This window comes from Aulonocara sp. 'chitande type north' Nkhata Bay, linkage group LG7 (genome assembly GCF_057382095.1).
Source record: "Aulonocara sp. 'chitande type north' Nkhata Bay isolate Kocher_YH1m ecotype deep benthic linkage group LG7, A_spYH_male_GT1.1, whole genome shotgun sequence".
In the NCBI taxonomy this organism is placed as follows: domain Eukaryota; kingdom Metazoa; phylum Chordata; class Actinopteri; order Cichliformes; family Cichlidae; genus Aulonocara; species Aulonocara sp. 'chitande type north' Nkhata Bay.
Genome location: NC_141350.1, coordinates 1,801,538 through 1,826,568, shown reverse-complemented (window position 1 = coordinate 1,826,568; position 25,031 = coordinate 1,801,538). Strand labels below are relative to the sequence as shown.

Below are 25,031 nucleotides of genomic sequence, written 5' to 3'. Positions count from 1 at the left end.
CAGGTAGATGTTGGCTTTGTTTTCATCATTTAAAAACTATTTTATACTTACTCAGGTTATCGTTGTGTAAAATTAAAATCTGTTTGATGACCTGAAACATTTAAGTGTGAGAAAAATATTTGAAAAAGAAATCAGGAAGGTGGGCAAAGACTTTTTCATGGCACTGTACATGAGGCGCACGTGTGCGCCTACCTGTCCAATCATGATTGAGAAAGCAAAGACTCCGATAAAGTAGTTGATGAGTTGGAAGATGATCTCAGACAGGGTGGTGGGATCTGGCAGACCCCCAATGGTAATCAGGGTCTTCACTGCGAAGTAGTAACAGCGAATGTAACTGAGAAGAGAAACACTCTGTTCTTATCTTCAAAGCAGTCATTTGGTTAAAAGACACATGGCCGCTACTAAAAACAGCCCACCAACCTGTTACCCTCGCCATCGTACACCCACTCAGTCAGTCCCAGTCCTATGAAGTCAGAGATCCAGTAGTAGAGACAGGCATTAAAGTGCAGACAGTAAAGAAGATAGGTGGTGGTACGAATCACCCTAAGAGACGGAAAACACAGGAAAATACATGAAATGCATATCTAACAGCAGATTGGTTCTGTGACTCGGTAGCTTTGTATGTCTCTTAAAACTTTATTTCAAAAAGGAAATGAGGACAATGCAGTCACAATTTTTCCTGCCACTCGAGTGCTAACATATCAGGACACGACCAATGCAGTGTGACGCTGACCTGTAGATATAGGCTTTGGTCAAGATGGCCTCTAGACGATCATTGAACTCAAAGAAGGACTTGATCTGCAGATATGGAAGGAACATATTTGTAGAGCTTAGTATTTGAAACTGTGACGAAACTGTAAATGACTGATTCCTAAAACTAAAGGTGATGTGGAGCCCAGGAAATGAGCGAGCAGTGAGATTGTTGGAGGAGACGTTCGGTGTGTGGTGTCAGGGTTTCACCTTCAGCAGCCGTGGTAAGCGGAGCAGAGGGTTGATGCCAGTTTTAAAATAGAAGAGCTCAAGGGGAACAAGGCTGGCCACATCAAACTGAAAGTGAGACGACAGGATCTCACTTTAATGACTGATTCTACCCTTTAAATGCAAAGAAAACACAACCTTTGACATGTACCTCACTTTCTTAATGTTTTACCTTAAAACGTTTGGTTTTCATGTAATTCTTTCTCATCTCCTTTTGGTCACACTGTAACAAAAGCAAAATGTGCACAATTATACTCTTAAACTACAACAAGTGTCCACATTACTCCTTTGACCCACTCACCACTATGTCCCCTCCACGCACAAACTGCAGGCGCGGCTGAAAAACAGCGATGTCCAGGATGTAAATGAGGTCACACAGGTAGTCGGTTAACAGCCAGTAGTGAATGTTGTCCGGGGTTTGGTAGGGGAAGGCCCAGCGCACCGGGATGAACCACACGTTCCAGTTCCAGGCCAGAGACACCAAAAACATCCAGAGCACGTACATCAGGTCTGACAAGAGGAAGAAATCAGGGAATTAAGTGAGTGGACAGTTCACAGAGGTGCAGAGTGTAGACCAGGAGAGACTGGATCGGTAACTAAGAAAGCATCAGCTACCACCATGCAAGATCCAAGTGCTATTAAAGAAAACATGCAAAAGAATAAGAAAAGATAAAGTCTCACAAAGAAAAGTAAATGATTGGAACACGGGTTTCTGTAAAAACAGGACAATGCAGTCGTTTGACCTTTTCCCAAACCTCACATGATGTCATGTTTCTCGTGTTCTTTTCCTTTAAAGATAAGAATCAAAGCACTTGATAAATGCGTGTGGGGTTGTTTCTCAGAAATATCTGGTCCGATTTGTGTGGCTTAGCCTGTGGGTGTGTGTGAGGTATGATTCCAGTAACTGTCCAGCACAACACTGAAGGCGGTAGAGGGTGACGCATTCGCTGGGTTCTCACTGGTGAAAGGGTCGATGCTGGCGGGGAAGCGGAATCGCACACAGGCTCGTATCCACCGAGGTGTTTTCACCTTGCAGCAACGGCCAGGCTGCTCCTCCTCCGTTCCGCTCTCTACTCCTCCTCCTCCTGACGGACCTGCTTGCGTCTCGTTCTCATCTGGCGGCTGAGCTCCAGGAGCAGGCTGAGGAGCTGGAGGCTGAGGAGGAGCTGGAGGAAGGAAGAGCCAAAAAGAAAGAAAACAGTGCCTTCAAGACAGGATTCAGCAAAGCTTTATTACCTTCTTAGCATTTGGTAGACATTTATATAAATACTGGAACAAATAAAGTGTTAAAGGTTTATCCACCTGTAAGCAGACCACAGGACTCTACAGCTGTTTACAGGGTGCCACAGATGACATGTTGGACTTTAGCACAGGTAAAAGTGACACAAAGGGTTAGCTCTGACCAGCTTCTCACTGGGTGCTACAATAACAGATGCTAAATGTAACTAGAAGCTGTCGTGACAACAAAAGAGAAAAATGCGATCAGCCTGTTGTCAGAGGTGTTTGTGGCACACGTGTGCACACAGACCTTAGTTTGGTTTTATTAGGATCCCATTGGCTGCAACATTTTAGCAGCTTCCTGGGGTCACAAATCTTTATACACTGACATTTCTCTGTAAAACAAACCCCCTCGCTAAAAACAAAGCACTGATTTATCTGTTTGTCTTTAAGACTGTGACCTACAGGAAGCTACTTTGGGAAGGGCTTAACTACATAGTGGGATGAATGAGGGACACTGTGGGTAAAACTCTGTGGGTGGCTGAGGAGTGGGTGGCAGAAGCTGCTCACCTGTGTGTGACAGTCACTGGGCAGTTTCATGTAATTTTATCAGTCTTGTGTTTGAGTGGCAGCTTTCATGGCTGTGCAAGGCTCGAGATCTTCGTACCTGGAAGTGAAGTGCACCGTAACATCCACACACACATGCTACTATCCACATACACTGAAATGTACCGGCAAATCTTTTTGACTTCTTTTGTTTCTCGAACGTGTGTCAGTTCAGTTTGTGTGCGAGACTCACAGGTGATAATGCTGTCTTCATCCGAGCTGTCTGGGTCGATGAGTTTCTCCTTGGCCTTCTCTGTTCTCTCCTTAAACATCCTGACGAGCTCCTGAAGCCTCTCGTTGACCACCGTGCTGGTCTGACTGGCAGAAGATGCTGGACGTTCTTTCAGACTTGGACACGGAGACATCAATTTATTTAGATGATGCCGATTTTTCTTATTGTAAATGTCACTTATTTATCTTGGTGTGTGCACGCTCACACGTCATCTGTGCTGTGCAGGCTGGACTGGCTGGGCCAGGCTCTGACGGGGATGCTTGCCTCTTCATCGTCATCCTCGCTTTCAGAATGAAGCCTCCTGCTGTCAAAGTCAGGCAGACGGGGCAACTTTGAGACTGTGCTGCCTTAGTCACATTATTCTCTTTATTTCACACAGGAAAGCCTAACATCACTGCAGATTATGGAAAAGCTACATGCAGCTATCCATGTCAATGACTGTGAAAATAGAAATGATGACTGAATAAATAAGTGAGCAAGGACTCAGATGGGAAAGTGCACGGATAAAATATTAGAAAGTGGATGAAAAAGCAGCAGGACACCAGTAAGGATCGGATATCTTACATCTTTGTCCAGACGCTCCTGCGATTCCTTCCACTACTGTCAAACAGAAGAACGGCGTTTCAAGCAGGGAAAAACACGGAGTTAATCCAGGACACAGATAAGGAAGTCTAAATCACTCACAGTAATGTGACCAGCAGGTGACACAGTGATGAAGCAGGATTGTGATGCATTTGTTTATTGACTTTTGCTACGTTATGAAAACAACCAAAAGCACAAAGCCGTGCAAAAGTAGAAACAGTGCCATCACAGTTTACAACAGAACATCACAAGACACAGCAACACAAAACAGGAAGCGCTCTTTCCAAACCACTCATAAAACAAACTGTTTTCTGTGTTCTGCATAAACTGTACGTGCCCGTTTCCTTGTGTGCGTAATCTTTTTGGCAGCTTTCAGAGTTTTTACGTGCAGAAAGGATAGGATATGTTTCTGAGTGCACACACATTGTTCTGCAGGACACTAAAATACAGACAAAAGCAGCAGCAGTGACTCTGGAAAGACTGCAGAGCAATAAGATGGACAGTAGGGGGCAGTAGGATGAATCACAGAAAGCATAACAGACTGTAGGAAGTGTGAAGCATTTCACTCCAAAATGGAAAATGTAACAATGAAAGACATATGTGACAATTCTGACAGCAAACGCCTTTTATGATGAAACAACTGCATTTCTGTTTTTGCTGCTACAAATATTTGGATGAAAATGCTTCACATGACAAAGAGAAGCTCGCACCCAGATCATGTATCCCAGTGAGTCTACTTCTTATTTCTGTGTTATGAGATATAATGGCAGGATTGCATATATGCTACACAAATACATCTATAGTGTCATGGTGGAAGTGGTCACTGTTGGAAGAGCGTGCACAAAAGCCCCAGGAGACAATTCAAACAGGATCCTTACTCTTTATCTCCTTTACTGTAGATGCAAAGCGTAAGGAGAGAGAAAAGGGTTAAAAATATTTAGTTGAGATGAACTGAGATCAAAACGTGAGTGCAAAATGTTAAACGTAACACACACTAGTCTGTTGATAACATACAACCAAAGCTGCATTTACAGACAGAGAAAACAACAATATTGATATTGTTCAGCATGAACGGTGCCCTCACAGACGTGCTATGGGCACTAATCTGCCCCCGTACCATCTGATTACAAGCTGCACAGCTGCTCTCCTCTTTAGGAGGACGCGGCATCCACGATTTCCCAACACGGGAAAGACAGCAGGACAGCTTCTTATCTTCATCGTTTAGTGTATCTTACAAAAATAACATCTAACAACGTATCGTTAAATATTTAGTGTTTAATTAAATCTTACAGCGAGTTTTATAGAAGCCAGTCAGTTAAGAGCATAATTATTTTAGTTAGTGATCATATTAAAAATATGGATGTTTATGCAGTTTTACTGCTGATTCAGTCTTCTGCTGTGAATTTGTAGAGCAGTGTTAATCGTGTAAACCATGTCAGTGGATGGTGGTGTTTATGAGGTCAGCGTTTCACATGCGGAGCCATCCATAATGGAAAAATGGAAAATGTTGCCCCTTTAGTTTCCCAGCTCGTCACTCGTTGTTGTGGCCGTGAAATGTTTCAGAGTTTTTTAGGTAAATTAAATTGTCCCTCAAGCTTTTCGGCTTTGCCGAAACAATTGTAATAGCTGTAAGGAAACACCTCCCTCCAGCTGCTCACTGCGTCAACGCGACGTGCAGTTACATCCGTAGGCTTTGCACCTATGGGATAGATTTAAAGTATAAATCCCCTGTTAGCTCACCTTTGACGACCTGAAGGGGTCACAGGAACAGTGAGGGTTGTAAGCTTTGGGTCCTGTGGGGTGAGGATTTGGGGGATTTGTTCTTCCCCTCCTCCTCCTCCTCCTCCTTTTGCTCCTCCTGCCCTCTCATGATCAGAGTCAACATCCTCTACATTAACAGCTGGGCGAAGGCTGATGTTGGAGCTCTCTGGAGAAACAGACATTTATTTTCATTTAGTCAAGGCCAACCGCATCACTGCAAACAGGCAAAACTGATGCTGCAACGTGAGCGTCACGAACTACTGAAAGTACTGCAAAACACAAAACAAGTAAAGCAAAAGACAAAGCAGGTCACGAGTATAAGCAGGAGCAGGGCAGGCTGGGAGAAAGGTCGCGACCTACAGCGGGCTAATGAAGAGGATTCACGCGTGAACTAGGCCATGTATAGACGCCCTGGTAGTGAAGGACTAGTTTACTAATCTTGCAAGCCAAACAATCTGGTTAATCTGGCTCATGATTCACTGGCACACTTCTGTCAACAGTCATTTGACAGACTTCATCAAAGTGATGAAGAAAATAGATGGCATCAGTATATTTCAGTCCTTTGGAACACCTTAGCTCCGTGCGGCTCTTTACCTTACCCGTCTATGATCTGAGCAAACTCGGGGTCAGAGGTGAGCTTATTCGAGGAACGACAAAGCAACACAAAAAGACACAAAAATGTACTTCAACAACACAAAGAGCTACTTTTTTACCCTGCACAGACTCTCGAGCTAAACATCTGAACTCAAGCATCCTTTACTGATGGTTCGTATTTGATTTAGTGTCAGATACCTGCCAGGTTGATTTTAGAGTCTGTCACATATGACGAGACGGCCGTTTACTCGCATGCAGTATGACTGAGTTCAGGATGTACAGGGAGTGAGAGGACAGTGAACGCTACACTGATGTGGATTCACCTGCAGGTCTTATTGCTGAGATGTCTGAGTCATCTTCGATGAAGAATGCTGGGTTAGATAGACCAGACAGCTGATGTGATAGGGGTCTGGGTTGCTTGGAAGGGGAGCTGACGATGGGCGGCAGGCGTGGATAGGATGGCACGTTGGGCAACTCGAGGATGCTGCCGTTAGGGGAGGAGGGAGAAGGGGATCGGGATCGCAGCTGTGGATGATGAGGAGGAGGGAGAGGGGAGTGTCGCACGAGCCGGCTCAGTTCTACATCGTGCTGACTGTTGTCTTGTTTCTGTTTTTGCTGTTGTTGTTGTTTCTTAGGCATCTTGAGGCATAAGGCTGTTGAGGTGGTTCCGAATGTTCGTGAAATACTGCTGCGCCAAGCTCGGAAACCGGGAGAGCTTCTGCGGGACGTTCGAGAGGCTTTGGGAAATACCGGACAGACTAGGGCCCACTGAGACTTCCGAGCTTTGGGGCAAAAGCTCGGTGAAAGTCTGGGCAATATTTCGGGGAACTTGTGTGAGTCTGATCTGGGAGAGCTCTTGGCGTATCTCTGGGGGTAGGGTGGGTAAGTACTTGGTAAAGTCAGAGAGCCGGGTGGGTAGTTTAGGCACCGAAGGTATTTGGGGAGGAGTGATGCCGTTCTCTTTGAAGAATGCGTTGATGTTGTCGAGGCACTCAGAGGTGAAGGGAATGCGCATCAGGCAGCTCTTAAATGCATCGCAGCTGACTGGAGCTACAGAGAGAGGGCGACAGGCAGATACAGTAGGAGAAGGGCACTGCTGGCAATCAGACAGTCAAGAATGACAATATCAGACTTCTGGTCTCCAGATGAACTCTGCAGTCACACTCAAGCAGTGAATGAATCGACTATTTAAAGTCCAAAGAGATGAACTGGCGTTACAGTCAGATAAGCAATCTGAGACTTTCCTGAAAGACAATAAGAAGACGGTACATACCACCGCAGTCATCCCCAGTAGCTTCCTCCTCCTACAAAAACACACGCACAACAGTTGGGAACTAGTAACCAGTTATCCGATGAACATTATTATTCGATTTCTTGATAGTAACTAAAAAAAAATCTTTTTAGCTGTACTGAGTCAGTCGGGCAGTTTAGCATGACAGAGTCAAGAGTAACGCAGTGATACGGCCCGGGATGTCAAACGTTACTTTTTCAGGAGCCTTGTCAGCGTTAGCAGTTTGACCGACGTCTTCGTTTTTCTGCGGCTGCTCAGTGATGGGCTCAGCTTCTGGAGGAGCTTCTGGGCTCTTGGTTTCTGCTTCTAGTGCTTGTTCTGGCTTAGGCTCAGAAATCTCCACTGGTTCACTGCTCGGAGGCGGTGAGGTCGAGGCTTCTTCCTGCGGCTCTAAGATCCAATAAGCAGGGGTGTCACACTCAAATACACAGTGGGCCAAAATTCAAAACTGGAACAAAGTCGCGGGCTAACGTTAATATGAAAAAAAACTTCCTCCAGATATAAGAATGAATCTTTTCTTATGGACTCAAACAGGTTTTGCTGGAAAACTGAATATGGAACAAGCAAAGCTTAATACTAAACAATATATACATTAGCTGTATAATACCAGTAGGCCAGCTCTGATAGTCATTTGGTATGGCTTCGCAAATGTAATTAGGCTGCGGGCCAAATTTGGCCCGTGGGCCAGAGTTTGACACCTATGATCATACACACAGCACAATGTCCTGCATTTGTAAATACTGTTCAGAAGAGTGTTGACGTTACTTAAAGATGTCACGCTGAATGAGAGAAACTCCTCTTAATGATAAAAACATTTTTAACATATATTTGAATTGCATCTACCTGGCTCGTTGACGGTGGGCTCCTCAGTCTCAGCTTTCTGCTCCTCCTGGTTCTTCCTGCAGAACAGCACAAGAGAACGGGTTGTTGGGCGGCCCAGGAGCGACAGGGAACACAGCTGTCCTCTTATGGTGACCCAAGTCACAGCCAGAGATGGGCAGTAACGCGTTACTTGTAACTCGTTACTGTAATCCGATTACTTTTTTCAAGTAACCAGTAAAGTAAGGGATTACTATTGCAAAAACGGTAGATTACCGTTACTTTCCTGTAGGAACGCTGCGTTACTAAAACCGTGATTTTTTGCGAGAATGTCTAACGACAGTGACGTAAGCGAGTGCGACGTTAGTGACAACAGCTGTGTGCAGATCAACAATGGATCATATATCGAGTGCAGAGAGAGTATGAGCGTGCAGCGTTTAAAGCGTGGAAGTACTGACCTTACTTTGAGTTTGATTCCATAAAAAGTGACAAAAACATTAGTGTCCGCTGTGCGTGGGAAGAAAACTTCTTTTTACAGCAAAAAACCCCCTAAACTTCCAACAAGCACCGAGTAGCTACGACGTAATGGGAAACTCACAGAGAAACTCGCGGATTCTTCCACTGACTGTGTGATCCACACAGAAATGTGGTCACAATTGTGAGTTAAGTGTCGTGATATATGGAGATTATTTTGTATGTTTTATTTTGCTGGTTTATTGGTGTAATTTAAAGCCACAATGTCATGTAAGTTCCCTGTTGCCAGGAGAGTGTATAACACTTTGGACAGTAGGGGGCAGCAGCGTGCTTTGGGAACTGAGTCGGGTGCATAGCTGCCGTAAGTTTTCCATTCTGGCAAGACTGACCAGGCGAACGGCAGCGTGTCTCCTGTGCTCACTTTCTCTCCTGTTTTACAGGTCAGTAACGTGGTCAAAAACATAAAGAAATACACAGCTGGACACTGTGATACTTAAACTTTCATGACATAAGACGGGTCTGTGATATGTGATGTATTATACTGTCGCTATGTGAGCTACTTTAGCTCTGTAAGATGTTATAGCTAGGCTATATGCCTGGGTAACGCTAGCAAGCTGTTGCAACTGCGTATAATACTCCATATAATAATAAGAAGCACCAACCCAGTTAGGTTTACAGTTCCTGATAAACTTGTAGCTTTGTGTTCATGACAAATGTTTTGTATAACGCGTGTGTAAAGTGTTCTGAGCCCGCCTGAAGTCATGTGTAAACTTGCTGTTTCAGTGTTAGAATCTAACTGGTCTGAAAAGGACATATGAAGCGAGAGCGCTAATAAGAGTACGGCCAACAAAAATGCTGGCAAGGAAAGTAGTGCAGTAATGTTGAAAGTAGAGTTTCCTTTCTATGATGAGACACTACCATGATGATGTGAATTATTTTGTTTATCTCATTTATGGGAAAAGAGGTGTAGTTTTCATTTGTTTCATTCATTTAAACCCTTTGTTGTTTTATGCCAGTAGTGTGGACTAATATTGAAATGTACTGGTGGAAAACAAGCCATGTGAGGGAATGAGCAGTTATTGTGAAATTGAGTTAACGAAAGAGTGGAGCAGATATGCTTGTGTTGTATGAATAAATTCTGGCAAGACTGACCAGGCGAACGGCAGCGTGTCTCCTGTGCTCACTTTCTCTCCTGTTTTACAGGATCGTAATCTGGCTACGCGCCCATCATAGTGGGGCCTGTAACAGATTTCTGGGGGCTCGTCCGGGATCGGCGGCGTCTGAGGAGCACGTCCGGCTGATCCAGTGATCATTGGACCCAAAGTGACAGTGTTGCTAAAGAGGGTGGGACCGGTAACGCCACCAGGCTGCAACAAAAGTCATGTCAGGCGACGAGAGGAGAAGACTCAGCTGGTCCATCAAAAAGAAACTCTACCAGCTAACGGCTGATGAAGCATACGACATTGCAACTCACCTTGACCCGGTGGCTGAACTGGACTCAGAAAGGCTAAACAAGGACGATGAGGAAGGTTGTATTGAGTACATCACTGCTTATATGAACAGCTCCACACTCCTACAGCTAGAGGATGAGGGCTTGGTCATGTTGTTATGTTTACAAGACACTATTGACTTGGTTATTACTAACCGGGATAAGGGTAGACCACCCCCCAAAGATCTGGCTAGTGGTGAAGGGACGCCTGTGATGCCACCAGCCAGTGATAACATTAATGGCAAACATATATCTCCCATGGGTGGCTACGCTCCCGAAGTGGCAACCCCAAACTTTGACATACACCAACTGCTCACAGATTCAGGGGAGGGGCAGAACAAATCTCACAGACACAGCATCAACGCACCTGACCCAGAGGGACCACAGTGTAGGACGGGTAGCTGCGGTCACATCAGCGGGCCTCGTGCCACTAACTCACCACCAACTGACATCAGACATCCACTGATTCCCCAGCAACACCACATGGCTGCAGGAGCACTGCCTGCCCCAGCCCACGAGAGTGTGATTGCCCTTCGCGACCTGCCCCTGTTACAGAGGAAGGAATTCAAAATACATGGTGGGCAAATAACTGATACTGCATCGGACATTAGTTTTAACAGTATCTGCAAACAGATTGATGACGGTCGCAGGGAACAACACACAGATGACGACATAATTAGAGGAGTCCTACGCGTAATCAAGGGTGGAAACTTTAAAGACATGCTTGTGAACAAGGAAGACCTGACAGTTACAGAACTGAAAAGTTTCCTACAGTCCCATTTGAGAGAGAAAACCAGCACCGAGCTCTTTCAGGAACTGATGTGTGCTAAACAACACGAGAACGAATCTCCACAGCAATTCCTGTATCGCATGATCGGACTGAAACAGAGAATAATGTTCACATCCAAGCAGGCAAGTTCAGTCATAAAGTATGATGCCTCCACACTCCAGGGCGTGTTCCTGAACGCAGTTTATCAAGGCATGGGAGAAAGGCACGAGGACCTCAGGCGGGACCTGAAGCCGCTCCTGGCTAACCCCACTGTTTCTGATGAAGCTCTCTTAAGACAGGTTATCCAGACCACGATGGAGGACAACGAGAGAAAACGCCGACTGGGGCGTAGCGCCAGCCGGAAGTTCACACAAGCCCACAGCACAGTTGCAGAGCCAGAGGGAATGACCGGCGTTGTGGGCGAGACTAGAGTCAAAGGTAAAGACAATGTAATTCAGAGACTGAGTGCTCAGGTCGAGGCTCTAACGGAGGCCATGGAGACACTGAGAAAGCTCACTGCTCCAGCCCTGGTGCCCGGGGCTGCCCATCAAATTGTCCAACAGAGTGCCTCTGACAAGACCAAATTGGACAGAAAGACACAAAGATCATATGGGTGTCCACAGTGTGTAGCCCAAGGCAGGCCAAGCTGTAACCACTGCTTTTCGTGTGGAGAAGTAGGCCATCGTGCTATTGGCTGCTTGAAAAGGAATATGCAGTCGGGAAACGAGTGCCGGTCAGGGCTGAGGGGCAACCCCTGACCAATCCAAGGGACAAATCCCAGCCCCATGATGCCACAGTACTAGAGTTAGGAAAGAGGGACCAGTCTATGAGCTTACAGATGGGTAACCACCTACCCCCACCTGAGAAAGTTGCCCCACTGATTGGCCGAAAATCCCTATTGAAATGCAGCATGAACGGCTATGCAGTGACTGCCATGTTAGACACAGGGGCAAATGTGAGCATCATAGACCACGCCTGGAAGAACAAGTACCTACCTGAAAAAGAGATCCGCCCACTGAGTGAACTAATGGATGAGGAACTCAGTGTAACTGCTGTCACGGGGGAGGCAGTGCCATATGATGGGTGGATGGAAGTGGTGGTAAACCTGCAAGGCAACAACGATCCAGATCTATCCATTAGAGTACCTTTTCTAGTTAGTCGACTAGATTTAGAAGGACCATTGGTTGGTTTTAATGTCATCCAAGAACTCATCAAGAGTAACGAGAGCAGACCCAAAATCATGTCCATCCTCGTCAACCTGCTGACTGGTGCCCTAGAGATCAACAGTGCAAAGGCAGAGGCTATTGTAAGCTTCATACAGACCAAACCAAAAGTAGAACAGAATGCGACTGTAAAGGTGGGCAGGAAAGGTGCCACTATTAATCCTGGTCAAGTAGCGTATATTAGGTGTGGAGTATCTTTAGACATTAGTGACTCTAGCCCACTCGTGCTGTTTGAACCTAACCTAGATGACACACCACTGTTGCCACTGAGTATAGGTGAAGGGCTATTGGCAATCCAGCAGGATGAGAGACCCTTCGTGAAGGTACCAGTTTCCAACCACTCTACCGAGACGGTGGTCCTGCCCAGCTCCACGGTCCTAGGCACCATTGAAGCTATTGATGGAGTAATAGGAACAGGCAGCCCAAGCGGCGAGCACAGTCAAGCCCGGGGCAACACTGACCCGCCACCAAGCTCCATGAGTGACCTGCCCCCTACTACACTGTGGCACCCGCCAGTGGATGTTAGTCACCTAAGTGATGAGCAACAGAGAAAGGTGAAACAAATGCTATACGAGGAGTCAGGAGCTTTTGCTTGTGATGACGAAGACATAGGGTGTATTCCAAGCCTGCAAATGTCCATAAATTTAAAGGACAACATCCCAGTACAGCGAACCTATGCTGCAGTGCCCAAACCCCTCTACAAAGAGGTTAAAGAATACATCCAAGATCTGCTTGCCAAAGGGTGGATAGTTAAGTCAAAGTCACCGTACGCAGCACCTGTCGTGTGTGTCAGAAAAAAAGATGGAACATTGAGATTATGTATCGATTACAGGCTTTTAAATCAAAAGACTGTACCAGACCGCCACCCACTGCCTCGCATCCAGGACCTCATAGACACACTAGGAGGCCACAGCTGGTTCACCATCCTGGATCAAGGCAAAGCCTATCACCAGGGCTACATGGCAGAGGGATCCAGACACATGACAGCATTCATCACTCCTTGGGGTCTCTATGAATGGGTGAGGATCCCATTTGGGCTCTCCAATGCCCCAGCCGCTTTTCAACGCAGCATGGAGGAGATGTTAGATTCCCTGCGTGATAGCTGCTGCATCCCTTATCTCGACGACATCCTCTGCTACGCAAAATCTTTTGACGAGCATGTCGAGGGAGTACGTCAGGTCCTGAGGTCTCTAAAAGCCCATGGTGTCAAGCTTCGGCCCACAAAATGTGAGCTGTTCCGGCAGGAGGTCAGGTATGTGGGGAGGCTGGTCTCAGCTGATGGTGTCAGGATTGACCCAAAAGACACTGATGCGATCAGGCTGCTGCAAGAGAAAACACCCAATACAGTGGGTGAGGTGAGGAAGCTGCTTGGGTTCCTGAGCTATTACAGAATGTACATCCAAAACTTCTCTAGCATCGCTAAGCCAATCTACGAGCTGCTGAATGTGAAAACCGCCCCAGCAGTAACAAGTGGAAAGCTCACGAAGGGAAAGGGGGCCCAGCTGCCATCAAAGACACCTATCGTGTGGACAGATGAGCACCAGAGGATATTAGAGCAGCTGATAGACACTCTGTCGCACCCACCCGTGTTGGCGTATCCAGACTTTGAACTCCCGTTTGTACTCCACACAGATGCCTCTAAGGAGGGACTAGGCGCTGTGTTGTATCAGCGCCAGGGTGGAAGAATGAGGGTCATCGCTTATGGCTCGAGAACTCTGTCCCCTGCTGAGAAAAATTATAACTTGCACTCAGGGAAACGAGTTCCTCGCCCTTAAGTGGGCGGTATGTGAGAAATTCAGGGATTACCTGTTTTATGCACCCCATTTCACAGTCTATACGGACAATAATCCCCTCACCTATGTGCTGAGCACTGCAAAGCTTAATGCGGTGGGCCACCGCTGGGTGGGTGAGCTGGCAGATTTCCGGTTCGATGTCAAGTACAGGCCGGGGAAGGTGAACATAGATGCGGACACATTCTCCCGGTTCCCACTTGACATCGACACCTATCTCACAAAGTGTACGGAAGAGCTCACGGGAGACGCTGTCCATGCTGCCTGGGAGGGTTGTGAGTCAGCAAAGACAGAGGACGTTGCATATGTTGCTGCCCTGAGCTTAACATGCCCGGAGCCACCGGTGAACGGATCACCATTTACAGTCTGTCACAGTGATCTGGTGACATCACAAAGGGGGGATCCTGTTATCAGCGAACTGATCAAACTGAAAGAAACAAAAACAGTAATAACGAATGACGACAGAAGGAGAGCCAGTGGCCCTGTGAGGAAGTTGATGCACGAGTGGGGAAAGCTCAATATCGAAAACCAACTACTGTATCGCACGGCAGGACAGCGGAGACAGCTTGTGCTTCCAACACAATACCACCCCCTAGTGCTGAAACATCTTCATGATGACCTGGGTCATATTGGGGCAGAGAGGGTCATTCACTTGGCAAGGGACCGTTTTTACTGGCCTTTTATGAAGAGGGACATTGAAGCGTATGTGACCAGGAAATGCCCCTGCATTAAGAAAAAGAAGCCGGTCAAACAGATCAGAGCCCCGATGGGATCAATCTCCACTTCTGCGCCGCTTGAACTGGTGTCTGTGGACTATATGCACCTAGAAGCCAGTAGGGGGGGCTACGAGTACATCTTAGTAGTCATCGACCACTTCACCAGGTTTGCTCAGGCCTACCCCACGAAAAACAAGTCGGGAAGGACGGTGGCGGAGAAGATATTCAATGACTTCATCCCCAGGTTTGGATTTCCAAGGCGGCTACACCATGACCAGGGCAGAGAATTTGAAAATGACCTGTTCATGGCCCTACGACGCCTGGCTGGGGTTGCTCACTCGAGGACGACACCATATCATCCACAGGGCAACCCAGCCGAGCGATTTAACAGGACGTTGCTCCAAATGCTAAGGACGCTGGAGGAGAGGGCGAAGAGCAACTGGAAGGAGCACCTACCCCAGATAGTGCATGCCTACAACTGTACCAGGCATGAGGCCACAGGCTTTTCACCCCACTACCTCATGTTTGGTCGGCACCCCCACCTCCCAGTAGACCTAATTTTTGGCCTGTTAACCAGAGATCAATCTGAAACACCTCAGAGTTATGCCAAAAAGTGGGCATCACGGATGAAAGAGGCTTACCGTATTGCAGCTGAGAACAGCCAGCACTCCAGTGCAAGGGGTAAGAAGTATTATGATCGTCACATACAGAACACAGTCACTCTCCAGTCTGGTGACAGGGTCCTAGTCCGTAATATGAGTGAGAGGGGAGGACCTGGAAAATTGAGACCCTACTGGGAGCAAACTGTGTATGTCGTCAAGGAACAAGTGGGTGACAGTCCCATTTACAAAGTATGCTCTGAGGCAGGTGGTGCTAAAACCCGCATACTTCACAGAAACCTTCTACACCTTGTAAATAATCTACCTGTGGACTTACCTGACCTGCAGAGGGGGCCATTGCCATCCAGAGGGGCTCGAAGGAAAAGGAGTGACCCTGCTGTGGGACATGATGGGATGGAGACGCCCGAAAGCAGCAACTCTGAAAACTCAGACAGTGAAGCACCCAGAGTGCAGTACTGGCTCAGAGTATCACCACAGGCTCAACGCCAAACAAAGAATCTGAGACCAATGCATCAGTCCCAGAGAAATATTGAAGGAGCCCAGAATGTCCCTGGAAAACAAATATACATGCCACGGTCAGGAGGTCATATGGCAGAGCAACCCAGAGGCACTTCTCCTGAAAGAGAAGTTGAACAAGAACAAGGTGAAAACCAAATTGCAGACTGCTCTGTTGCTGATCCAGAACACCTTGATGCGGAGGAGTGTCCAGAGACAATGACTGAGGGTGATGAGGCTCGACCGCTGACTCCTCAGGAAGCCACAGTGAGGAGATCCGCCAGGGGCAGGAAACCCCCTCGGGTTCTCACATACGAGTCCCTGGGCCAGCCATCTTACCGAGCACACGGGTCACTTAACCCCGCTGGACTTTGTACAGTACAGGCCCTGCCAGTCTGGGGAATGCCACCCCTCACTGTGCCACACTACATCCCATACCAACCATTCCCCTGCACTGTTGTACCATACACAAACCCATATTGATACACACACTGACGAAATACCTTCGCTCTGAAATATGAAGATCAAGAACTGTTTCTAGGTGAGCGAGTTAAAGTGTTAAGAAGTGTGAACTTTTTGTGTATTTTCTTGAAATGTCTGGAGCCATCTTTTTTTTTGTTTGGGAGCATGTGATCCACACAGAAATGTGGTCACAATTGTGAGTTAAGTGTCGTGATATATGGAGATTATTTTGTATGTTTTATTTTGCTGGTTTATTGGTGTAATTTAAAGCCACAATGTCATGTAAGTTCCCTGTTGCCAGGAGAGTGTATAACACTTTGGACAGTAGGGGGCAGCAGCGTGCTTTGGGAACTGAGTCGGGTGCATAGCTGCCGTAAGTTTTCCATTCTGGCAAGACTGACCAGGCGAACGGCAGCGTGTCTCCTGTGCTCACTTTCTCTCCTGTTTTACAGGTCAGTAACGTGGTCAAAAACATAAAGAAATACACAGCTGGACACTGTGATACTTAAACTTTCATGACATAAGACGGGTCTGTGATATGTGATGTATTATACTGTCGCTATGTGAGCTACTTTAGCTCTGTAAGATGTTATAGCTAGGCTATATGCCTGGGTAACGCTAGCAAGCTGTTGCAACTGCGTATAATACTCCATATAATAATAAGAAGCACCAACCCAGTTAGGTTTACAGTTCCTGATAAACTTGTAGCTTTGTGTTCATGACAAATGTTTTGTATAACGCGTGTGTAAAGTGTTCTGAGCCCGCCTGAAGTCATGTGTAAACTTGCTGTTTCAGTGTTAGAATCTAACTGGTCTGAAAAGGACATATGAAGCGAGAGCGCTAATAAGAGTACGGCCAACAAAAATGCTGGCAAGGAAAGTAGTGCAGTAATGTTGAAAGTAGAGTTTCCTTTCTATGATGAGACACTACCATGATGATGTGAATTATTTTGTTTATCTCATTTATGGGAAAAGAGGTGTAGTTTTCATTTGTTTCATTCATTTAAACCCTTTGTTGTTTTATGCCAGTAGTGTGGACTAATATTGAAATGTACTGGTGGAAAACAAGCCATGTGAGGGAATGAGCAGTTATTGTGAAATTGAGTTAACGAAAGAGTGGAGCAGATATGCTTGTGTTGTATGAATAAATTCTGGCAAGACTGACCAGGCGAACGGCAGCGTGTCTCCTGTGCTCACTTTCTCTCCTGTTTTACAGGATCGTAATCTGGCTACGCGCCCATCATAGTGGGGCCTGTAACAACTGCGGCACACCTGCACCAGGGTAAACCTCCGCCTGCCCCACTCCTGCTTTACAGGTGAAAATAGAGCAACAGGACCGCTGAGTCTTTGACTTTATTTATTTTCTGCTGTGTTTTACTTGCATCTATTTGAAAGACTGAGTGTAAACACAAAAATATTTTATCTTATGTGCTGGAATGTGCAGAAAATAGGTTTAAATGTTAAACTAATTTCTTCCAGTCAGAGAATGTTGCATATAATTAAATTTTTGCTTGATGCATAAAGTTAAAAGATTAAAACTGATAAAACAAGTTAAAAAAAGAGACTTTTCCATTTGATCACATTTTGTATGATGGATTATGTAGAAAAAGTAGAATTGGGCTGAAAGATCTATCGCTTTATCACCTCTTCAGGTTGTAAGTCGTGTTTTTAAAAAGTAACTAAGTAACTAAGTAATTAATTACTTTTGAAAATAAGTATTCAGTAAAGTAACGGGATTACTTTTTTGGGGAAGTAATCAGTAATCAGTTACTGATTACTTTTTTCAAGTAACTTGACCAACACTGGTCACAGCTGGTTGTGTTGGCAGATTCTTACAGTGCTGTTATTGTTAGCTGGACACATACTGCAAATGAGGATTTGGACCCTAATAGGCTGTAAACTGAGTGTGTGAACTGCTTATTGTGGAAGTCAATTTAATCGTAAAGTTTAGGAGAGGTTCTCCTCTGTTTTAACGTTATGAGATTACAGCAAAATCACATTTCATAGACTTCAATTATGACAGAGTTGGTTCCTGCTATTTATTTTTATATTTCAGCAGGTTCCAACGTGACACACATAAACCAGGTTACAGTCATTTAAGCCGTCACGCTTTTTACTGGATATCAGAAATATTTGTTGTGGATGAAGAAACTTCAGCTTCTGTTTTCTCTCTTTGAGCACAAATTTACCGACTTTGTGACCACCTGTAGCAGAAAAGCTCACTCTGTACACGAGTTACTGTTTACACATGAAAAACGTTAGTTATGATAAATAGAAACTCTGTAAGCTTTACCGTCACGTTTTTTTAAATAGGCTGTGTTTACCTTTATTAGTCCCGACAGAAAAATGTCCACCAGCATCGACACGCGTTAATTCGGCTGCTGAGACGCATAAACTGCATCAGGTGGTTTTAGGAATATGAGAAAAACAACGAGGAAAAGGTTCTGTTCCGATATGTCCGTCCATCTTTAATCCAGGGACGCGGAGCAGCTGCAGCAGGTGCGCGGGGTTACCGGGGCAACAGCTGAGAGGAGGAAACGAGGCGGGCGCGCGGAGGTAAGAGGGTCCGCTGTTGCCAAGGGAAGCTGTGGTTGCTACGACACAGTGATGTGATGCAAAGATCACATAACGAGAACCCGCGGGATTTGGACCTGCTGATAACAAAATGACCGTGCTAGTGTCGTAACAGAGAGTGATTATTTATTTCTTTATGTCCAATATCGATGCTTGTATTGATAAACAGACTTTAGTCAACAAGATTTACAAAGGAGTTGAGCTACATGTCACCGTGTCTGCGCTCTGTTCTGCGTTATAATAAACTGTTATGGTAGATTTGTTACTACTTCTATTGCCCATCTTGTACTGCTGCTCACTCCTGTCACTTACATGCAATTACGTGCCCCCCCGACACACACACACACACACACACACACACACACACACACCTCAATACCCGTCACTTTCTATTTCTCTCTGTAAAGTTTAGTTTAGTGCTCAGAATGTCTTTATTTAAACATGTGTACATTTATATGTATAATAGTCTGTTATACTGTTTTATACTGCTGAGAGATTTGTTGTTGAGCTTGACACATTTCATTGCAATGTTGACCCTGTGCTAACTTGCATATGACAAAGAAAGCTGAAACTGAAACTCCCTTAAAAACCACATTTTTAATGTCAAGATCACTTTTTACGCGGATAAATAAAAGGACATAAAATTCACTTTGCTAGAAACTGATGGTAGCACAGGCCTGCAGACGTCCACACATTAAACTGCCCAAAGGTATAGAAAGTAATAAAGTTTATGAAAATGCATGACGTTGCTGGAAGATGCAGTTACACACTATTCTATGTGTATTTATTAGTAGAACATCCTTTATTTCCTATCAAATAACCTAATAAAGTCCTGACTGCAGCTTAAAGTAACCTGTATATTATATTGTTGCATTGCTACTTATTTTTCAACAAGCTGCTGGATCAATCGGGGGAACAGCAGCAACAACATCAGCATTTATGCACATCTGCTATGCACAGCACAAGACTACTATGATATGCACGGTGACACAGACAAAGTCCTACAACGACGTTAACAACCAGGAAGCTCTTATTTGAATTCTTACTCTGGGGCTTTGCTGATCTCCACCTCGCTCTCCTCTTCTAGCGGCACCGGCAGCCTGGTCAGAGTGGACATGGAGCCTCACGTCAAATCACAAACAGGCTCTCGCTGCCAAAGCTAACCTGAGCATATGTTCAAACTTTTGCTCTGGGTACACCGTCTTACTCGGCTTCAGGCTCCTCCAGGAGCTCTTGACTCCCCAGCGAGAGCTTGATGGACTGTCCCTCACTGGCCATCTGTCTAACGGCCATCTCAGCTGTCTGCCTGGCAACCTCTTCAGCCATCCGGGTCATCTCCACCCTCTCCTGAAGCAGACTGAAGGAAAACAGGACAAAATGCTTGTGCTGTGAGCTAAATATCATTTGATGATAAAGAAAATCTCGTGCCTCACATTAAATCAGGTTCATTTCTCTTTGTTGGCTGTTTTCATTGTCTTAAGGTGTTAAATATGACAGCAGAGAATATCTTTAAAAAAGCATCCAGGTGCTACAATGATGGATGTAAACATTCAGTATCTGATAAGGGACGCAGCTGTTTCTCTTCATTTGTCCGCCATCCTTACCGCTCCTCCATGGTAGCCAACGCCACCCCTTCGGCCTCCTTCTTGATGTTTTCAATAAACGGCGTCCAGCGGCCTGTCTGGGTCTCTGCATCTTCCAGAGATACTTTTGTGGCACTCTCTGACGGTTGTGGCTCCGGAGGGGCGGCGCTGCATTTCTGTGACTCCACTGAAAGCGACTGTGAGGGTTGTGTCACTTCCTGTTGCTGCTGGGGTGCAGGTGATGGTGGAACCAGGGATGCGGACGGAGCTTGAGCTTTGGGAGCATCTGCACATTTGTGCTGGCCCTCGTTGTCCGACTCCACGTCTTCCAGCACCATGTCTGGTTTGAGTTTGGCTGATGCTGTGAGAGGGCGATAAGCATGAGAACTGTTTGGTTGGTAAAACTGGGGGATTTAACCTTAACTAGTATAATCCTGTTATAATTCTATTGGGCTGCGAGGATCGTCAGCTGCGATTTCATTGGTGGTAGGAAATGTTGTTGTTGTTAGGATTCGAAGACCTCTCAGTTATCGGTGTTATTGATGAAAGCGCCACAAAATCAGTTCACACACTGATCCTTTATTATTCTCACTTCATGCTTCCATTACAGTGTTTACTACATTCATTTGCATGACAAGCGTGCTTCTCTTAAATCACAACACACCCCCAGGCCACATTTCACAGTTCAAGGCTACACAGCAGATACATACGCAGATCAAACCAGCCTCACGCTGCAGCTCGTCTTACACTGAGTTGTGCAGGCTCTGCTTGATGTTAAGTTTTAAATATACAGCAACATGACCAAGAACCAAACTGAGCTCAACTTTCTTTAAGCAAAAAAACACAAAATATTCTGAAGAAACAGGACTAAAATTAAATACGCAGGTCCTTTAGAGACACAATAATAACTGAACATAGCTGCCATTTAATCATCATATCAAGGATAAAAAGGTGTGTAACTCTATGGTAGGTACGTCAGGATTGTTACAGTGTCTCTTGCTGCTGTTTTTTATAGTGAAATGGCAACACGAACATACGACGCACCCTGACGCAGGGAACGTTACAGTAATGTCACAGCCCGTTTTTGGAGCTGCAAATGTAATCTCCAAACCATGACTGGACATCACTGTTACAGTCATTTAAGAGAAAAAAGCATTGAAATGATTTTGGGTGCACAGCCTACAGTAATTTCAAGCAAACGGCGACTTCTAAAAGCTCCGGTATGAAACAGGAAATGTGAGTATTACAGGATAAAACACATTTTCTGTGTTATATTTAGTTTACATTCATATTAAACTGCACAGAGTACAGTAAGGTGAGTTTAAGATATTACTATGTTCATGTGTGTTCATTCACAGCTGCCTATAGTCCCTATTGTCTGCTGACAGTTCAATGAGCCTATTGGTCTATCTGTGCGGGTCAGAGCATCCCCCAGTCGTCTCCTCCTGCTGTTTAAGGGGCTCGCAGCACCTTCCCCCCTGAAACAGAAGGAGAAGAGGGACTGAGTTAGGCTCCGACCGTCCGACCAAAACACCTCTTCATTAACTATAAGGAAAAAACAAGAAGCTGCTTCAACAGAAAGCATGCATGCAAGAGTCTGCAAATGTCACACTGATGCAGAGGAGCTGTTCAAAATCAAAATAGAGTTTTTACTGGTGATGAGACGGGTTCACTCTGTTCTGTTCTTTTCTACAAACTCTACGCTCTTCTCTAGAATTAGAAAACACAGAATAGTAATCCAGCTGATTGAACTGTGAACTGTGGCGCTCAGGATCCAAAAGTACTGACAGGAAAAACTCACCTTTCTGAATGAGTTCAGGTACCGTCTGAAACAGGGGACACATAAATCAGTAGATGGCAGAAGAAAAATCAGGTGTCAGGGTTTTGTTGTTTGTTCCCCACAACTTACAGTAGCTTCATCCTTGGATGGAGAAACAGGCTGCGGCATCTTCAGACCCAGCCCTGACACAAACCAGTTCACCACACTGTGGAGCAGAAACCCAAGTGTCAGGAGTGTGCCGCACACTGTGCAAACACATCTACCACGAGCAACCCCCAAAATGCTGCTTTGCTAAAAAGGAGGCACTCTCAAGTCCCGCTTCATCCACGTGGATGTTATTCAAGACTTACCCAGAGGCCTTGCTTTCAGTATCCAGTGAGATTCCACTGAGCGATTCAGGCGGCGGAGACAGAACTGTGGAGCAGACAACATGAAGCACTTTACAAAAAATATATCCTCAAACAAAGTCACAGTTTCTGGCTGTTAAACTGGGATTTTCAGGCTTTCTTTACTTTTATCCAGAGAGGTGCAGGAGGACTTGGTTGACGGTTCCACGGGCACAGCACCAGGGGGCAGTATGACCGGCTGAGGAACTATCTGCTTTATCCAGGTCACCACACTGAAACAGAGCGTGCAAGGGGGCCTCCTGAACGTCTGCAGAATATTTAACTCGGTGATTTGTGTCATTAGTGTGTATTTAATATTAGGACGCCTGTAAGTGTTTGGAGAGCAATTCAGACAACGCGGTGCAGATTATTCCTCGCTACGGCTGCCATGTGTGCACGTGGAGCAGGAGGTGGTTTACACTCACTTGGGAGGAAAGTGAGGGGCCAAACTCTCTGTGTCCTCGTCGTCTGACACCATCTCCACCACAGGGATGTGGGGAAGTGGATCGGAATCTGAGTTTAAACCCCCCCACAAACATTTCATTCATGCATTTTGTTATTAACTCACTGCATAATCATCAAGGGTGATTTTAGAAACATGCATGCAGTGTGTTTGCATGATTGTGGAACGTACCTGGCATCGTGGCTACGTCGTACACCTGGAACAGCAGACAGAAAGAGATTAAAAGAAGCCGTAACACAGAGACGATGGCAGGTGCAGGATGTCGGTGTTGTTTTGTTTATCAGTGTTGGTGCCCTGGTTTAGATAGCAGTGAAGGTGTTTAACAGGATACCCCCCAACTTCCTTTATACCCTTGATCCTTATATGCGATTAGTCTTTTAAGCCTGTGGGACAGCATCACGCTGCTTCACAGTGTGGCTGATTTAACTGTTCATTGAACTCCATTAAACACTCAGTAAGTTTAGTGTTGGTGTTGTCGTTTCCTAAAGACAAACATGCTGCACAGAGACGATGTGCTCATAGGACAAACTGACACTTTTTAAATGTTAAATATTCTCTGGCTTTGTTTTCTAACCTCCGTGTGCTCCTCGTCCTTCGAGTCCTTCTCAGTCTCTCTGTACTTGTCGTCAGGCTGAGGCAGCACTTTGGTCAGACCCTGAGTGACCCAGGTGATCACTCCAGACCTGACAGGGAGGCACGATTTCATTTGATTTCATGCGAGTTCATTATAAACTCAGCACATGTTCAGTCATACTGTACCTGTCTCCATCTTCTCCGGACTGAATATATAGAAACAAAGAGAGAAGAATAGAAAATAAAATGAACCTTAAATAAAACAGCTCAGAAAAAGTGCATCTTTACACCAACAAAACAAATGCAATGATTGTGACACACTCGTGTGTGTTGGTTCATCAGTCACATGGTTGGCGAGGTGATCATGAGGAGGTCCTTCTGCTTTCTTATAGTAATTTGAACTAATAACTGTACAAGCTGCACAAACTCAGCTGATAAAATAGCTTCACGTGAGGATTTCTTCATGAGAAGGAGCCACAGTGGTGAGTTTATGCATGCTAGTGTCGCTGGAATAAAGCTGTTCATTAGCCTCATTTACAGCAGCTCCTTAGGACACGAGCCCCCGGCAAACTGTGTGAACATTTGGTGTTGGAAAAAAGGTGCTCTGTTAGAAACGCCTTGAATGATGATGTACCTTATAAAATATTATTAAACTGTGCTCAGGACATTTCCACATCGTAAGGGAGACGAGCAGCTTAGATTCTGTGTTTTATAGATCATCTCCTATGACTACGACTTCACAGAAACTCACTCCAGTCATCTGCAGACTTACCTTGGCTTCAGAGTTGGCTCTGCCCGCAGGCTGTGGGAGCGTGCTGACGAACCCATTAGAAAACCAGCCCAATACTCCAGTCTGTGCTTGGCTGTAAAGGATGCGCACGCAGACAGGTAGAAGTCAGCAACTGTGCACGCCGCGAGACACAAAGATGCTGATGGACAAAAACATTTACCCTTCCTCTGAAACCTCGTCTGCATCTTTCAGTGCAGCTGTCTTCACTGCAGCTGCAGGAGAAGTTAAAGACATTTGCTGTAGATCCATGTGCACGTATAAAGATAAAGGTGGAAATAGAATAAAAGGTTACAGATAATCCTCACCCGCTTTATTTTTGGTTGGCTGCAAGGAAAGAAAACATAGACTGTTAATTACTCTGTATGAGTGTGTGTGTGTGTGTGTGTGTGTGTGTGTGTGTGTGTGTGTGTGTGTGTGTGTGTGTGTGTGTGCTGTCGTACAGCATCAGGGGTCTTGGCAGCATCGTCTGTCCCAGCATCAGGAGGCTGGGGAACCACTTTCACCACCCAGTTAAACATCCTGTTGAAGTAAAACACAGAAACACACAGTCAGCCTCTTAAAGAGCCGCTCATCAAACACGGCTGATGGTCCTGATGATAATGATAATAAATCAGTAACTCTTTACTGGTGGCTTCATTAAAGCAGCTTCTTCAGCTGCCTGAAAGAGACGTTCAGCTGCTTCATTGTTGCTCACACACTGTCAGCTCACAGGAGAGACACCCAGAAATCAGGATCATGCATGCCATGCAAAGCCCACACAGAAG

At 45.6% G+C, this 25,031-nt stretch overlaps 1 protein-coding gene across 1 annotated transcript in view; it reads right to left on the bottom strand.

Moving 5' to 3' along the window:
• The window catches only part of LOC147324266 (uncharacterized), a 31,671-nt gene that overhangs the window by 5,018 nt on the left and 1,622 nt on the right, over positions 1-25,031 (bottom strand). The window contains exons 2-31 of the mRNA XM_086297922.1: positions 24,708-24,786; positions 24,573-24,591; positions 24,428-24,479; positions 24,250-24,340; positions 23,664-23,683; positions 23,479-23,587; positions 23,076-23,100; positions 22,867-22,954; positions 22,568-22,674; positions 22,406-22,469; positions 22,185-22,260; positions 22,077-22,101; positions 20,297-20,636; positions 19,900-20,049; positions 19,739-19,792; positions 8,106-8,161; positions 7,456-7,652; positions 7,245-7,275; positions 5,357-5,543; positions 4,495-4,509; positions 3,599-3,634; positions 3,240-3,338; positions 2,996-3,150; positions 1,938-2,144; positions 1,280-1,488; positions 1,151-1,201; positions 961-1,047; positions 734-798; positions 421-543; positions 193-334 (exon numbers count right to left, since the gene is read on the bottom strand). Coding sequence (XP_086154048.1) covers positions 193-334; positions 421-543; positions 734-798; positions 961-1,047; positions 1,151-1,201; positions 1,280-1,488; positions 1,938-2,144; positions 2,996-3,150; positions 3,240-3,338; positions 3,599-3,634; positions 4,495-4,509; positions 5,357-5,543; positions 7,245-7,275; positions 7,456-7,652; positions 8,106-8,161; positions 19,739-19,792; positions 19,900-20,049; positions 20,297-20,636; positions 22,077-22,101; positions 22,185-22,260; positions 22,406-22,469; positions 22,568-22,674; positions 22,867-22,954; positions 23,076-23,100; positions 23,479-23,587; positions 23,664-23,683; positions 24,250-24,340; positions 24,428-24,479; positions 24,573-24,591; positions 24,708-24,785 — 2,958 coding nt within the window. The 5' untranslated portion in view covers position 24,786. The remainder of the gene's footprint in view (positions 1-192; positions 335-420; positions 544-733; positions 799-960; positions 1,048-1,150; positions 1,202-1,279; positions 1,489-1,937; positions 2,145-2,995; positions 3,151-3,239; positions 3,339-3,598; positions 3,635-4,494; positions 4,510-5,356; positions 5,544-7,244; positions 7,276-7,455; positions 7,653-8,105; positions 8,162-19,738; positions 19,793-19,899; positions 20,050-20,296; positions 20,637-22,076; positions 22,102-22,184; positions 22,261-22,405; positions 22,470-22,567; positions 22,675-22,866; positions 22,955-23,075; positions 23,101-23,478; positions 23,588-23,663; positions 23,684-24,249; positions 24,341-24,427; positions 24,480-24,572; positions 24,592-24,707; positions 24,787-25,031) is intronic.